At 38.1% G+C, this 17,477-nt stretch overlaps 1 protein-coding gene across 1 annotated transcript in view; it reads left to right on the forward strand.

Moving 5' to 3' along the window:
* CAPS2 (calcyphosine 2) overlaps positions 1–14,361 on the forward strand; it is a 76,347-nt gene extending 61,986 nt beyond the window's left edge. The window contains exons 12-17 of the mRNA XM_018572681.1: positions 536–651; positions 5,006–5,082; positions 5,281–5,435; positions 10,384–10,503; positions 11,807–11,903; positions 14,022–14,361. Coding sequence (XP_018428183.1) covers positions 536–651; positions 5,006–5,082; positions 5,281–5,435; positions 10,384–10,503; positions 11,807–11,903; positions 14,022–14,197 — 741 coding nt within the window. The 3' untranslated portion in view covers positions 14,198–14,361. The remainder of the gene's footprint in view (positions 1–535; positions 652–5,005; positions 5,083–5,280; positions 5,436–10,383; positions 10,504–11,806; positions 11,904–14,021) is intronic.
* Positions 14,362–17,477: the final 3,116 nt, after the last annotated feature.

The following is a 17,477-nucleotide window of genomic DNA, read 5'->3' on the forward strand; positions in this document are numbered from 1 at the left end:
TAGAATGAACATTCACAGAGATTATTTATAAATGGACCTCTTAGTAAAACTTGGCAACCTCCTATATTTGAAAGAATGGAGCTCACTAAATGAGGGTAAAGTGGGTCCACAACCAAAAGTTTTTTCCCCCATTTTGTTCTGCATATTACTGTAGGACCAAGGTTACTGTGACCTCTGTCAAGTATTAATTGCTATCTGTGTCTCTGCTGGAGGAATTCCATTACACTGCATCCAGAATGGAGAAAGGTTAGAACCTTTGTCAGGTTATTACTATCTACTATCCTTCTGGAGAGATTTTCCCCACTTCTGGTTCCTGTGATGACCCTGGTCACCAGGACTGCAAGTGAAGTGAAATCTCTTTAAGGGTGACACAGGCAGCAGTAAAAAACTAGAAACATGTTTGAGCTAAAGTAGTGAAGTTAGAAAGATGAAATCCAATAATATTTCCGATATAATAATGCACACTGAATTATTGTGTATCAAAGTCAAATAAATATGTATTCCTTATAATATTATGTAAATCTGCTCTTTGCAGGGAGCAAACCTCACTTTTCTCACAGTGCATCATCAAAGTCTTTCGGAAAGCTTGAAGAAAAATCCTATACTTACCATACGAATCACAGCCATTGATGATGCAATGAAATCCCTGAGGTATAAGTAACATTGGATTAAATTATTAAAGATAGATAGATAGATAGATAGATAGATAGATAGATAGATAGATAGATAGATAGATATTGGCATTTATATTTAGAGTTGCTGGATCATTTTTCAAAGTTATGTGCATTAAATGGCTAACAAATTATTATGTAAAGCTTTTTTTTGCCTCAAATGTAATACCATCTGGCTTCGTTAATGCGGAATGTAGAGTGCAGTAACCCATAGCAGCTAATCAGATTTCAGTTAAATATAGTCAAGTCAGATAAAATATTATTTCTAATTGGTTACTATGGATTGCTGTACTTGAATAAACCATGCTGCACATGTAATCAGTAAAAAAAAAGCCTTTAAGGGGTAAATTAATAAAAGTGAACTGTAGTGAAGTAATGTGTTCACTGCTAACACCCACTCAGATGCAGTGAAAGTTCTAGTCCAAACTAGTTTAGGTCTAAACTTGCAGACGTTTTAATTTGCTTGAACTGAAACAATGTTACTTTTGTTATGCACATGCATTGTTAATGCAGACCTTGTGCTATACAAGGTATGAATATGTGGCAACCCCAACCTCTGCTTACAAAACAATAGAATAAAGCAATAAAGAAAGAACATTAAAAGAAAAATGTAAAAAATGCTTACCTTACACTTGGCTCCCACTCGGCTCACATAGGCAGGGGTGACAATGCTGAGTCTTCTTGCAGCTTCCTGAGAAAGCTGAGAATGTGCTCCTGCATACTGTTCACAAGATTTGTGGTCCTCAGCTTTCCCAAGATCCTGCTATGAGGACCAGTGATGTTAGCGACAGGAAGCAGGCATTAACTGGGAGTTAGGGGGGTATTTTTTATGTTTTTCATTCAATGTTAATTTTTTTTTTGTTATAATCAATTTTTATGTAATAAGGGTTGGGGCTGCTCACTATGTGTACCTTGTATTTTAATGTAAGGTGAGGAGTTTTTAATGTTAAACTGCTGTCTTTGCTAGATCTCTTTATTGTCTTCTGTTAATGCTCTTCATGTCTTCCTCTTGCTGTTTTGCAGAAGGCCCTTATAGGTAATAGATTTAAATCCGTGAACGTTAGATGCTCAAACTTGTTTGCTTATCTCTGCCTTGTAAGCACTTAGTCTGTCTCCTGTTCAGGTCATCCTGCCTGGTCAGCTTTCCAGGTCTCTTCTCCTGTAACTCATTCTGCTCTCCACGCTGCTTGTAATGCTTCCTGGCGCTCCTCTGCTGTTTCCAGCACTACTGCTGCTTGGCGTTCAGTTTCCCAGGCAGCATGGCTGCTTACCTGACTCTGCCTCCCCTTTGCCTCTCCTTGGCTATGTCATGCGGTTTCCCAAGCAACGCGCCCTGATGTTCACCATCTTGTTGCCAATGTGGCTGTAGCTTGCTCCCTTCCCCTTGTGTCTCATTGGCCCTCGGTCTGCTGGAACCTTATTTATAACTCACAAGCCCTGCACCCAGGGCTTGTGATAGGTTTTTCCATGCTAGCGACAGGGCTTGTGACAGGTTTTTCTCACTAGCTGCCAGTGTGGAACCTGAATCCTGACCTGCCTGTTATCCTGCCACTTGGATCAACCCTTTACCTGTTTATCGACCATGTCTACTACCTGCTGCCTAGGCCAACCCTTGTCTGTTTACCGATCATGTATTTTGCCTGCTGCCTGGACTGATCCTTTGCCTGTTCTCTGACCATGTCTCTTGCCCGCCGCCTGCACCTACTTTTTGCCCATTAACTGGGCCCTTTAGCCTGTTTCCTGGACCAAATCTTGCCTGTTTACCACATCTCTTGCCTGCTGCCTGGACTGATCCCAGTGTATATTATACTGACTAGGCCATACCAGCTGCCTGGCCCTAACCTAGCTCAATGGTTTACCGTCATGCTTAGTAAGCAGATGTCTCATCCGTTGGTCCAGGCTGATGTCCTACCTTGAACTGTCAGCATTGCCATTGACTATGCAACTGTTGGGGCATCTTGCTTTCTCCATCCTCAGCGGACACCTGTACCTCTCTTGCAGGGCAATCAAAGGCCTGGGAATTTAGTTTGTCTCCTTCCCCAGCATTGTCTAACATGGATCCTTTTTTCCAGGCAATACTGCTCTGAATTTTCACCACCTGGCTTCCTGATTGGCCAGCTTTCCAACCAATCAGGAAGCTGGGCGGCGAGTCATTACACAGCGCCCAGCTTCCTGATTGGCTGGGAAGCTGGCTCCATGCTCCCTCGTCACCAAGTGATGAGGGAGTATGAAGTCAGCTTTCCGGTCAATCAGGAAGCCAGGAAGTGTGTAATGATTCGCTGCCCGGCTTCCTGATACCAGAAGTTCCAGTATCGGCATAGGCATTGGGAGCATTTGGGCAAGTACGAGTACTTGCCGAAATATTCAATATCGGCACCAATACAAATACTAGTATCAGTATCAGTGCATCCCTAGTTCCCATGTAGGGGTCAGGGGATAGAACTACAGCGTGATACGACCAAAACGCTGGCTTGAGTGCTGGAATGGAGAGAAAGCAGGAGGCTTCCTACCTACTATCTTTTTTTGCAAGAAACTTTAATCTGGAAACTGACATTAGGTTTTCTGTAAATCCTGTTCATACAATTTGTACCAGTTACCATCTGTATTTGATACAGGATGCTTTGTTGTATACATATAAAGTAGCTATTTCTGTTTGAGGAGCTCAAGTTGAGAATGTATGGGGTTTACTTTGATATTATTAGAAAATGCCCCTTATTAGTACTGACAAGGTAGGAAAGTGGTAAGTACATTTAGACACCATACGCCGCAACCCCCTTGTGCTACTTGCAATACTTTAATTTCTTCTATTATTGGAACACTGAGCAGAGCATTCAAGCTGCGTAGATAATATTCAATCATAGAATTACATGTGTCTTTAATGTTATTTTCTCCTCACACATTCATATGTTCTGGTTCCATTTTTAGAATGCGGTAAATAATATTGGTTCCCTGTTTTCAGAGCACCTACATAATTAATTTAATTACATCTCTAATTACTAGAACTTGGAAGGCTCTATGGCCAAACCTAGATATAAACAGACTTTAGTACTAAATTATAATGTGCATCACTGACAGCCTAATACCTAAGTGCTTAGGAGATCAATGTTAAAAGCAATGTTCTATAGACAGAATCATTTTTTTACCTTAATTTAAACAATGATTTATATTGTTGTATAGTATATATAAATAGACCACCTAGTTCCCAATTAAGTTTTAAGCTCTGTTCCTTAAATGATTATGCTCTGTTCAGTAAAATGCATGACATTCATATTAAAATGTCTTTTATTGTGATGAATGAAGGCATACCATAAGAACATCACAAACTATTTATTGGCTTAATAACACCTTAGAAAAGCTGTAAATTTGTTAACATAGACATCTTTGTATTTAACTGTCTGCCTTTACACTTCAGTAATTTCCCTGTTAGGAGCTACCATGCCATCCAAAGCTCTGTTGTTGTCCTCAAGCCTCTGTTCTTTGCTCATTCAAAGATCTAGCCATTTAGAGGTACACTTGGGGATAATAACAAGCACTTCTGAAAGCACTTTTTATTGCTCCTTTATATTTTCCAGTTTGTACTGGTGGTATGGTACTTGGTCTGCCCTTCCCTGTTCTTACTGGAAAAGAAAGGTGCTAATTGCACATGCATTGATTCAGCCTGTTTGCTGAGATACACAAGAAACAGCTGCAGACCCCAGCTCTAAAGTCATGAACAGATGTCTCCATGCTCGTCATTCTCTGGAACACATTGTAGACAAAAGAGACAGTTCCGAAGCCAAAAGGCTAAGGGCTGGAAGTCATGAAGGGCTTTTTAGTCAATTATAGGACCTTCACAAACATTTAAGATTGTGTAAAAATATCATATTTTATTAAAGACATAAAACATACGAAACATAACAACATATATGCATATTGGTGCTCAGCCTAAACTTGGTAAGCATAAACCTTGTATAAAGTTGTTATGAGTAAATATAGCTGGATAAAACAAAAACTGTGTCTGTCTTCATTTCAGGCTGCAAAGCAACAAAATGTGATTATTTTAAAGGGGGGTGATTCTTTTCTATACCCACTGTAGACTTGGCAAACTGCTTCAGTTTGGTATTTTGCCTAACCTTAAACACTTTTGAGTATTAAGCTATTTTGTGGTATTCCCAGGCGTAATGGGAAGTTTAATCCATCTAGTTTGTGTTGCAGTTTCCTGGGGCTTCCTGCCAGTTGGGTGTCCCTGAACAATTTCTATTGGCAGACTCCCAGATGACATCTGTGTAAAATGCCCAAAGCACCTCACATAATGATGACAGTTTCATGAGATTCCTATGTTCTCACTTTTTCAGGGTCAATCTCAAAGAAAATAGGTGTGAACCTGTTGTTCACTGGCAGGATGACGATAACATTATTTTAGCAGTACAAGGTATGTGATCAGTTTTCAATCTTTGCTATCACCATCAACCTTCATTTGCTAAAGAAGTTAAAGTTTTCCATTTCTCTGTACTGCTGCAACACTGTCTTTACCTGACTTCACATTCCCTTTGTACAGTGTTGTGGTTTTCATTGATACAGAGTTTAAAATAAATTATTTATGACCTGAAAATTATTTAATCTTTTATAGACGCGATGAAAGAAAAGTTGAAGAACAGAAGTGTTCGAACTCTTACAGGTTTGGGGAAACTCTTCCGACAACTTGACAAAAATGGAAGTGGATGCTTAGGGAAAACAGAATACAAGCAGGCTCTAAAAACCTATCACTTGGATATGTCTGAGAAAGTAAGTGTTGCTTTCATGACAAAAATATAGTTGTTACTAATATGCAGATGATGAGAATTTTTTTTACTTCATTAGGATGCTCTGCCATTGACAGCTAGTGTTACAGTAGCCTGCAAATACGTGATTTCTGTAAAGTTGACTTGAATTCTGCATCAATACACAGCACATGTACACTATGACAGGAAACTCATCTAATATTTATGTACAGGATATTCATATAACATTGCAGAATGAATATATTAGAACAAAATACATGGCATGATATCAAAAGGAAAGTGAGTTTACCAAAATAATGACCCATATAAATGAAATTTTGCACAGTGTGTTCACATTGGTGTGATGACCATTTAGTGTTGATGTGGCAGAAGTCTTCTACTAGATGAACCTGGAGCTGGGTCTTGTAGAAGACAACAATTTATGAGGAATACATGTTTCAATAGATAAATGTTCATTTCATGTGTGAACATTTTTAGTAGTAGTGGTGTTTTAACATCTTGGTAATCTTGGTAAATTGAGCCTAATGTGTTAGAGTCTCAGTGAAAGTCAGGAAAATTCCCAAATCACCTACAGACTAAGCAGAAATATAGCTAAAATAATATTTTTTTTCCTATACCGATAGGAAGTAATAGAAATCATAATATGTGTGTGATATACACTGAGTGGCCAGATTATTATGACCACCTGATGTTTGTAGGCAAATTAGCTATAATTAGCAATAATTTCGCACTGAATTTGCTAGAGGGCCAGACCATTATAAATAGGGAAGCAGGTTGTTTGTCACGACAGTAGAAGTGATTTTGTTCTGAAGATATGGGTAAACAACGCAATTTAATAGCCTTTGAACGTGGGATGATTGTTGGCGCTCGGAGCCATGGAGCGAGTATCAGCAAAACAGCAGAATTCGTTAAATGTTCAAGAGCAGCTGTTGTTAAAGTGTTTAAAGACTGGACTGTCAATCGAAAATCTGGGTCTGAACATGCAAATTGTGTCCGTCAGTCAATGTTAGGGCAGAACGGAGAGTGGCAAGACTGGTACAAGACAACAGAAGGGCAACAGTGCAGTGTCAGATTCCTCGCATCACCTTTCAACATCTCGTGGAGTCACGAGGCGGCCCAACAAAGTAATCTCGTGGAGTCATCTCGTGGCCCAACGAAGTACTGATGGGGTGGTCATACTAATCTGGCCACTCAGTGTATATTATATGGAGGTTCACATTTGAATTCTCAATATTTTAGTTGCTTATTCATCACTGTCCTAGGTCCTACAGACTAATTGTGTCTGACATGTTTCTAGCTATGTCTCTGTTGTATTGATTGTGTCTGACATGTTTCTGTCTGTGTCACTACAGTACTGATTGTGTCTGTGGATATGTTTCAGGCTCACTATGGTACTGATTGTTTCTGAGGACATATTTCTCACTTTCACACAGGTCATCATACTACTTATTTTTAGCTGTCTGTTGACATTTTTCTGGCTTTGCCATTATGGTACTGATTGTACCTGTATACATGTTTCTTGCTGCATCGGTTCCGATTGTGCCTGATGACTGGTAAGGAGGTTTGGGTCAATTATAAGTGGGGGAATCCACTTTTCTTGCAGGATTTTTGTGGTATAAGGGTCTGATATGGATTATCAGGGTAACCTAGATAATATTTTTTTTTACCCACTGAAACATACCAGGCCCATGCTCTGCAGAATGACAAAATATACAAAAAAAACATATGGGATCTAGAAAAAGGAAGGAGCAGCAAGTATGTGCCCCCCTCCTGACCAATACCAGGCCACCTGCTTCCTCACCTTTCCTGGCCAGCTAGGATGTATGCTCAGACAAGGATCTGGTATGGATTTTGTGGACTCCACGCCATTTATATTTGTTTCTTTTGCAAGGGACCCCCTTAAAATCCCTACCAGACCCTCATCAAGGATAAGGATGTAGAGGGGAATCCCCCGGCTGCTTTGTTTACAAACAGAATGAAGCCAGGTGGGAGATGTCATTAAGGATCAAATTTATTTTTTTTTCTTTCTAAATGTAATTTTTGCTGTAGTACATGCTACAGTTATGCCACTTTACGTGCTGGTTTAAGGCATCCCCCAAGCTTGTTATTTAAAGGAATTTTATATTTTTAGATCTTATTAAAAGAGATTCTCCCTGGTAACCTATATTTTTTTTATAACATTTATTTTGCTCTGGTACATGTCTCATTTGGCAGTGCCCAGTTACTTGTGCCCTTTTTTTTTTACTTAATTATTTTAAATTGGCATTGAAAAAGGCCAGAAAACAATGACAAGATTTGGATCTTATAGACTTCAATGGGGTTAGGGCATTATGTTCGGGCTCTGCAATTTTTTAAATCTGTTTGACAAATAGCCCGGAAATCAAATCAAGGCATGGATTTGGTAGGGTTGTTATGGTACCGGTTGCATCTCCGTGACAATGTTTCTGGCTGTGTTGAAGTGGCACTGAATGTTGTTTGTATAAATAAAAAGTGTAATTGCAGCCCTGATCCAACTGCTGTATATTTGGTGTTATACAACAGAACTACCCGCCATTTTTGCAAAGGCCAACTTTGCTGCCACCATCAGACTTATCACATCTGATCAAAATGGGATCATGATGGTATCTTGACATTATTACCAAGCACCACAACAGCTCTTCCACAATATATACAGCATACCTCAAATTATTTTGGGGCAAATAGTCATGATCTATTGCCAACTAAAATGCAAATTAAATATTTTGCATTAGTTACCAAGAAAAACGAATACTATTTTTTATTATATTTCTATAATAATTGTTTATTATATTGTATAAAAATGACACCCTGTCAGAAATTTGATCATATTGGTTACATATAAATAAAGCTTTAGGTAAAGTGTAAAAATTGAATGTTTAGTAGCTATTGAAACAATTCTGAACATTTGCCTAAAGGAACTCTACGTCAGTGCGCCCTGTCATAAATGTTGTCTGAAATTACTCATCTGCCAAGTCTGATTTGTAATCAATAGTCTAGAGTGGCAGGTTTTTCAAATCTATAACATGCACTGTTGGTGAATTTGTTATGCTAAGAAATATCCATTATTAACAAATACTAGCATGCACTGTGGCACACAATATTAGTATTTATTGTTAAAAGTGATCTTTTTTATCATATACATGTTATCATCTATTTATTGGTTCAGGTTATTGTATAATTTAGCTTGCAGATTTTATGAGGATGTTCAATTGAGCACGTTTTTGGTTATGGTACATTGTATTTGGTGTGTGTGTATATACAGTTGAAACTCGAATAATTAGAATATCGTGCGAAGTTCATTTATTTCACTAATGCAACTTAAAAGGTGAAACTAATATATAAGATAGACTCATTACATGCAAAGCAAGATCGCTCAAGCCGTGATTTGTCATAATTGTGATGATTATGGCTTACAGCTCATGAAAACCCCAAGAACCACAAATCCACAACCTCAAAAAAGTAGAATATTACATGCAATCAATAAAACAAGGATTGTACATAAAACAATATCGGACCTCTGAAAAATACAAGCATGCATATGTACTCAGTACTTGGTTTGGGCCCCTTTTGCAGAAATTACTGCAATTACTTTTGCACGATATTCTAATTATTCGAGTTTCACCTGTATACACATATTGGAAACTTGTGCGTAACATGTAAACAGGGAGGCTGTCATTGCTTGGCTTTCATTCTGAAAATGGTAGTTGCTTGCTTTAGTATTTTGAAATCACTAACCCAGAACAAGCATACAGATAAGGACTTTTCTCTGACTTTGCTTGTCTGTTTAATTGCACATCAGCACTGACTGTGCATGCTTTGTAATTGGACATATTGAGGACATTCTATTAAAGCTAAGTTGTCATTTTACTTTTTCTAAAAAAAAATTATTTAATAAGAGCGGGCACCACAGTGCATTACATATTACCTTTGTTGATATTAAACACCTCTTTTTTGTGCTCTTCTGATACTTTTTCCACTTTTTACAAAGAGTTAAGTTATCTGACCTGAACCAACCAATGCACCTCAGTAGCACTATCTTTAGTCAGTGGGATGCCACGTGCACCTAACTTAGTTTTAAGTTGTCACTCTGTTTTGCCTGATGAAGGAACCAGATGGGTTCCGAAGCGTTCACATGCTACACATTGTGATGTAACTTTATGCATGGAACAAAATAACTTTGTTTAAGGAACACTTGGAGCACTGGTGACTCTTTATCACGTTTACCTGATCTGGCCATTCGCTGTCATTGCAGCACCCCCCATTGGAAGTTGGGGCATACTCGGTCAGGAGTGCGGTGGGATCCTTATCAAACTTAGTTTTAGGGATGTAGTTACATCCCAACACTGAAAAAGTAGAGCCATCAAAACAGTAAAACAAGAATTAGATGGGGTGCATAGAAGAGGCTATCAAAGATAATTGAAGACACATTTTGGTTTCTAAACTTGGGCAGAACTTTCAAAAGTTTAAAGTGGCTGACGGGTTTGCTTTTTAAGGTGACCATACTGCGGCCTAATAGGTAATGCAACAGATTTGAACTTTTACTTGCGATAATTAGACTGAGTATTGGTTAAAATACAACTGATAAGGTACACGTTGCATTAAAAAATCTATGCATGCAAACGTTATGTGACATTATGTAACTCTGTTAAAAAAAAAAAAAAAAAAAAAAAATGGTTGGTTCCCCTCTGTAGAAAAAATGCTTTCTGTTCTAAAATGACACATCCTTTCACAGGCAAAAACAAGTAGAAACAATTGCTATGCCCTGCACTATTGAATTTCAAGTAGTATTGTTATGTAGCAATAATTGTAATCAAAGAGCACATGAATGTACTTGTCTACTTTATTTACGTATTATTCTATGCCATTTGTAAACCATTTAAATGACTCTAGAAAGGCTTCTCCACAATATAAAACAGCTAACTGCTGCTTTTCAGATGTTTGAAACCATATGGGATATTCTAGATGAAAACAATGAGGGAAGAGTGGACTATTCTGTATTTCTCCGTGCTCTTGTGGGAGAAATGAATGAGTACAGGAAATCATTGGTTCGAAAGGTAATGTTATAAATTTGCACTTTGTGTTTTATTAATATAGGGGTTTACATTTCTTCCTAGACAGCAGTGGGCTGTTTGATTAATGGTACATTAGTAAACCTTCTAAGATCAGAGAGTATCCATTTCTTCCTAAAGCCTTGGTTCTAGATTTCATCTAGGTTTTTAGGCATATATGTAGAAAGCCCAGATTCAGTTAAGCCCCCCAAGAGGGATATAGACTGTGTATACTAATGCTGGGAATGGCTGAACTGAATGAAGTGATGAATGGTGTAGGTGCCCTGTATGTTTATGAAGGAGGTAGACTGGTCAGATGACACCATGCCAGGAAGTAATTCACATAGGCGATATAATACCAAAGAGTTCAAATGTCCAAGGACCTGTAGCACACCTTACCGGACTTCCCATGTGGAAAAATGGGCGCTCGTAATGACTACGGATGGCGCCGTATCGGATAAAATGTTGTATGGATGTCACCAGCACTCCAAGTATGACAGAATACGTCAAGATTTTAGTGAATCTTCATTTTATTTTTGAAGTCACTTAAAGTGGAAACAAGCGCTTTCGGGGCCGCGCAGGGTCCCCTTCATCAGGCTTAAAGTGAACATTGCAGAGTTTACACCATCACCATTATATACACATACACAAGACTGATTAACACATAAGACCACCCTATTGACGTCATAGTGACGTCATAATTCCCGCCATAACAAAAGGTTAACCTTGTTACAAATGTCATGTTAAAATGCTATGACAGGCCACACCAAAATAGAACTCCATTGTCACAAATATATGTACCTGGATCATATTGTTCGTAGTTCATTCATGTTGTGATGTTATGTGTAGGTTCTGACCGCGAGGCTGAAAACCGGGTTGTCATGGTAACAGGGACGCTGTGATATAAAATCTTGACGTATTCTGTCATACTTGGAGTGCTGGTGACATCCATACAACATAATACCAAAGAGGTCTAAACTTTCTTTCCCAAGGGAACCTTTGCAACCTATGCCCACTGTTATGTTTAAGGTCATTAATATTATCTATAAAGATGACTTTAAATATTTTACAGTAAAAATAATACATTTAATATATAATATTGATGAATAAGGGGCATAGAAGTGAGATTTACAGCTTGAAATTGGTTTTACCTTTGTAATAATAATATTGCTTTTTTGTTGTCATTAAATAGATAGAATCAGTACATTTTTGAATTTAAGAACAAAAAAAGTGCAAAGAGTAATAAGTGGTATTACTGTCACTTAGGGGTGAATGGTAACTATATGCAAATAACCATGTTCTATTTTAGGCATTTATGAAACTGGACCCAAATAAAACTGGTGCAGTGTCTATGGTAGATGTGAGAAAGTTTTACTGTGCAAAGAAGCATCCCCAAGTATTCGCAGGTAAGTTGGTTTTAAACTAGTTATATGCAGGTAAAGTAGTCAGATGTCCCTCTAAATAGTGACTGTGATGTCAAACAACCAAAATCAATTATCTAAAATAAAAGAGGTTTATTTAAAAAAATTCAAAAAGGTATGTCCTTTGGTGAGTTGTTCATATCTTCCCACAGGTAAACATTTAAGGGTTGATTGCAATCATAATAGGTATCCCCAAGATGTTTGTTTTACAGAATTTGTTTTAATTAAAGACTAAAGGTCCATTAGAATTTACATGTGAGCTTACACATTAGAATCAGATTGTGCAGCGATGTTTAGATTTGGCAAAATTAGCTATTCAAATTGTATCTAATCAGGCAGTCCTTGCGCTACATAGTTTTTGGTAGTCACAGAGGAGATTTTACAATCGTATTGCATCCTCCAAGTGCAAGATATACATTTATTGCACAAAACATAATTTGGTTATTATCTGTTACACAGCATCCTACTGGGGCCTATTCAATAACAAAAGGTAAAATGCAACCGTGTACAGTGGCCCATGACAAAAATTAATAAATAGAAATTTCTGACTTTTCTGAAAATTAATAAATAGAAATTTCTGACTAAAACACTGTTGCATTAAACTTTTGATGGTATTATTAAACCAGATATATCCGTTTCCTGTTACATCATATGTAAACATTTGTATTTATGTATACATACAAATGTTTGGTATAGGGAAAAGGTTGCACAAAACTTCTGCCCCTTAGGGTGGCTATACATTAGAAAGCTGTCATACATGCAGACATAAACTGTCCACCCTAGATTAAACTGTGCAACACAAATCATTACAAACCAGTACATTTGGCTCAGCCGAGTCTACAAGAAAATGTCAAGTGAGGGACCAGAGGAGAGAGGAGCAGCCAGGTGTGCCCAGCCCTGCTTCTCACAGGGGAAACAATAATAAGAAGATTTTCTCCCTGAGAATAGTTGGTCAGTGGGTGTAATGGATCCCTGCCATCTGCGCATGTGCGGCCTGCATGTTCCCGGGAACGCGCCATCCCGCGCATGCGCAGAAACAGTAACCTGCGCGGAAGAAGATGCGCCATCCCGCGCATGCGCAGAAGCAGTAATCCATCAGTATGAAAATCTGCCATGATGGCGCACAGGAAATGACATCACTGGCCCTATATAAACCCAGCAGCAGTACCACCATGTTGCTGGTTTAATGTCAGCTAATCCTTGTTCCAGTTTGTTGATATCTTGCTTGATCCTTGTGACCCGGACTTCCTCGATTAACCTTGAATTCTGCCTGCCTTGACCTCGGAACTGTTATTTGACCATTCTTCTGCCTGACCCCTTTTGTACTGGAATTGCCTGCTTGGAACCTGACCTCGGATTGCCCATTGGATTACGGCTTGCACGGTGCTCAACACCACTGGCACTCATAACCACTGGTGTAAATATGAGGCCTACATCTGTCAAAGAGGGCAATAATTAAAAGGGATTTCCACTAGTTTCTGCCAATGTACATTGAATGTCTATGTTTAAATTATTTTTGAAGGTTCTAGGTTTGTGAAGTTGATCTGTAAATTCATAGAATACTGGCAGTCAAAATTAGGATTGCACAAGCATGCTCATAGTTTTACACCTCTGCAAATCAAACATTAGAGTATATATTATTCAGAGTTGTGTTCTTTACCTGGAAATAACGATAAGTTGGATCCCAGGCTCTCCAACATATGTTCACATTTCAGATAGTTTTTGTGCAAAGCAGCAGTATGTTAGCAGTGTTTTAGACATATGGCATTACTTCTTTATTGTGCCTTCAAGAAACCTCTATGAATGTTCACTAACAAGCATGTCAATCCTTGTATCAATGTGTTTTTAGCTCAAAATCCCTGGGGTACCAAAAAGGCCAAGTTTTTAACATTTCCCTGCATGTACCCAATTTGCATAAACTTATTGCTAATTACATTTAATTGGAAGCGATTTGCATATGTTTTGGATGCCTGTAAGCCTATTTATGGCTCTTGAGATCTGGAGATAAGGAATACTGCCATTTGTATTATGTAACATCATGTTGTATGTGTAATTCTAAACTTGTACAGGAAAGTCCCAGTTTTCAATTTTCCTTATTTTTAGGTACTGCATCAGAGGAAGAAATCAAATCTGCATTTTTGGAAACACTGGAGAGTGCTTGTACTAATCCCCAGGAAGTATCCTACAGTGAATTTGAAGATTATTACGAAGGACTGAGTATTGGCATCTTGAGTGATGAAGACTTCATTAATATTTTAAGGAATTCCTGGGGCATATAGGGAACTGCACACTGTACTAGTGACACTGTATCAAGACTTGTCCACATTAAAGCTTAAGCACAAGCTTTAACTTTAATTCTTACGATTAGAATCACTGAAGTGTGAATACATAGTTTGATAAAAGGCCTGCATTCCTTTAAAGATTGACCTGTGGTATTTGTACATGAAGGTATCAAAATAATTAAAACAAATCTTATTTTTGTGTTATTTAGCCTACAAAAAGTTAAAATGGTGGAAGTAGCTTAGTACATGATTTGTGAAAATGATATATTTACTATATGAATATAAAGTACACCTGCAACTTTGGAGAAAATAATATGCTTTAGATGAGATGGCTAAGGCATGGAGGCTTTTTTTTTTTTTTTTACTATGGAACATTTAAGCTATTTTAAATAATAAAATACATCCAAAAGATTCTGTGTGAAAGACTAAACAGGTCCTAAATCTAGTTACTATGTGATACAAAAAGTAAAAAATAATCCTTTACCTCTCCTGAGTAAGCCACATCCTCCTTCATTTGTGTTGCACATGCTCCTCCTCCAAGACACTGCAGCGCACAGTATAGGCAGATAAAGCAGTGTTGTCCATTCAGAAAGCAGTGGGCAGGACTAGGTGTGGCCAGCTGCTGTTTGACAAGCCACAGGCCTGTGAATCAGCGATGCCAATATTTACATGCCCCATGCAATGCCTAAATGATAGTGACAATTTCTTTGTGCATTTAGGAACAAAGGATTTTAAACTGTTTTATATCTGATTTGTTGAACTATTTGTAAATAGAGGAGCTCTGTAAACGTCGGGATATTTTTTAACAGGCTGGGAAAAGATAACACGGCAACAAATAAAATGTCATGGCATGGCAATGACATGACATAGGTGTACGGGCACATTAGTGCTATCCTGTTTTAATGTTGGATTATACCTTGTTTCTTAAAGACAGGTTGGCTTTAATTTGCAACCCTGACATTTCAAAACTTTTCTATTAATCTTCTACAGCAAGGCAGAAAAATAATAACATAACTATGGGTTAGTATTAATTTCTGTATTGAAAAGCTGAGTTATAAAAAGGCAAAATCTTTATAAAACAGGTATGTAATATATTATTGGGAATTAATGTTCCATAAGTGCAACATTGTTGACTTTACCGATGTAAGTGAAGGACAGCCCTTAAAGTTACACAAAGTAGTGGTTCTAAAATCCATTAAATATTAACAAATGTTTTGTGTTTAAGACTGGTGAAGCAAAGAACTCACATCCCAGTCCTTCCCTGCACTATGTTGTGTTTTAGTGAGCGGTTGTCAGTTATCCTGGCACAGGCACTAAATCTGTCAGAGTTAATTTGCATATTATCAACTCTGCCAGAGCCAGATAACCAGAAATAGCTGTACATATATTGAGATCTTCTCAGTGTGTTCAATACAGTGTATAAACAGATTATCATTTTGACTAGTGTTGTTATTTAAAGTCCATCTCAGACTGATACCTAAAGCCAACCTGTGAATTGCTTATTCAAGGCAAAGCAACAGGTTTGTTTTAACCTCCTCATCCCCACTAGCATATACTTGCCATTCCTTCTCTTCATTGCTGGTCTGTTTATCACTGTGTGCTGACAAAAATTCCCGTGACTTCAGGGCTTGGAGGAAAATATGACTCACTCCCTATGCATACCTTAAATCCATTAGGCATCCCTGGTTCCTCTCCTCCCTGTAATGGTAGTGGGCATTCTTCATTGTCTTAATGAAGTCAGCACATTATTATACTGTGAGCCCAGGCTGACATGGGGGCACACCCCTAGGATGTATGTCCAAGACAGGTGAAGCTCACAGGAAGCAGGCTGAATGATGTTGGCGCACAACATCCTCTCCATCATTGGCCATCATTCAGTCATTCAGTTTTTAAAAAGAGTGGAGAGGAGGCAAGTATTGCAGCAACAGCTGCCTCTAATTTACAACATGCTGGGCTGGCTTCTTTTTTTTTCTTTACACAGGGACTTTAATTGCAAGATATTACCCTAGAGTTTGCAGCTGTACTACTTAGCTCATCAAGGGTGAAATAACACCATTGTACTGACAGGACCAATCTCTATTTCCCTATAAAGTGGTTTGTTTGACACGTATCATAGATGTGAGCTTGTCTCCACCACCAGGAAACTAGAATCTTTTGTCAATAGTTGTTTTTACCCTGTAAATATGCAGTTAGGCAAACACAATGTCACCTTATCAAACCAAACTTAAATCAGAGACTCTCATTCTGCATATGCCTTAATGGATATTACTGCCATAATGAATGTAACAAAAATTGTTAGATCTAATTGTGTCTTTAATTACTTTTTTAATGTCTCTACAGAGTGTTATGCTTCTTTGTTGCTGTTTGCGTAGATGCAGAATTATTTATCTTGTTTATGTGCCAGTAAGTTTAGAAAAATGAAATAAAAATCTTCAAGTGCAAATAGTTTTCCTATTACATTGTGAGCTGTGCATTTTTATATTTGTACTTGTATATTTGTGTATGCCTGCTATCCAAATGAAATCCAGGGTAAGAATTAGGAGGAACACATTTATATAAAGAAAATCCCCTTTTTTCCAGTTAAAAGTCTATTTTACAAGAATGTGGTTATTAGTTCCTAACTAATTTAAGCTCCAGACCAAATTTCACATTTTAGCTATGATTAGTATTAAAGCCTTTTTTATACAAGAAATACATCTAAACAAATACTATTGACATTCTACAACAATTCTATTTAAAATCCAGCAGAAACACTTACATTTTATTAATCTCCTAGTCTCCTCCTCCAGTTACCTGTGCACTGCTGCCCTGAACTTCAGGTCATGGAGTATGCATTTAACATAACACCTGGTCACTGTGTTTCAGACTGCGCATATGAGCCCTGTTAGCCAATGTTAGGATGCTGGCTGCCTGTGATGGCATGCACCGGCAGCCTGAAAGGACAGTAAAAACAAGACCCAACTATGCTCCTCTTCCAAAAAAGTGATTGAAATTGTCTCCATTGGAGGAGGGGCCAGAGGTAGGTATTTCGTGGGTTTTGTCCTTATGGGCTGCCTGTGTATGCGGCATTGGCAGCGTATGCACGTTGTCCTGTAAATCCGATCGTTGGAGCACACACAAAAGTGCGGCTCCATGGAACCGTGTAAGGGAAACAAGCCACCCTAAAGGAGGATATCAGGACCGGTACTGAGGAGGCAAGCTTTAAAGGAGGCAACTTTAAAGGAATTTAAAGTTGTAACAACGAGAAACAGCAAATATTATAAGTAATTGAAAATGC

This window comes from Nanorana parkeri, unplaced genomic scaffold (assembly GCF_000935625.1).
Source record: "Nanorana parkeri isolate BGI_ZX_2015 unplaced genomic scaffold, ASM93562v1 scaffold45, whole genome shotgun sequence".
Lineage (NCBI taxonomy): Eukaryota > Metazoa > Chordata > Amphibia > Anura > Dicroglossidae > Nanorana > Nanorana parkeri.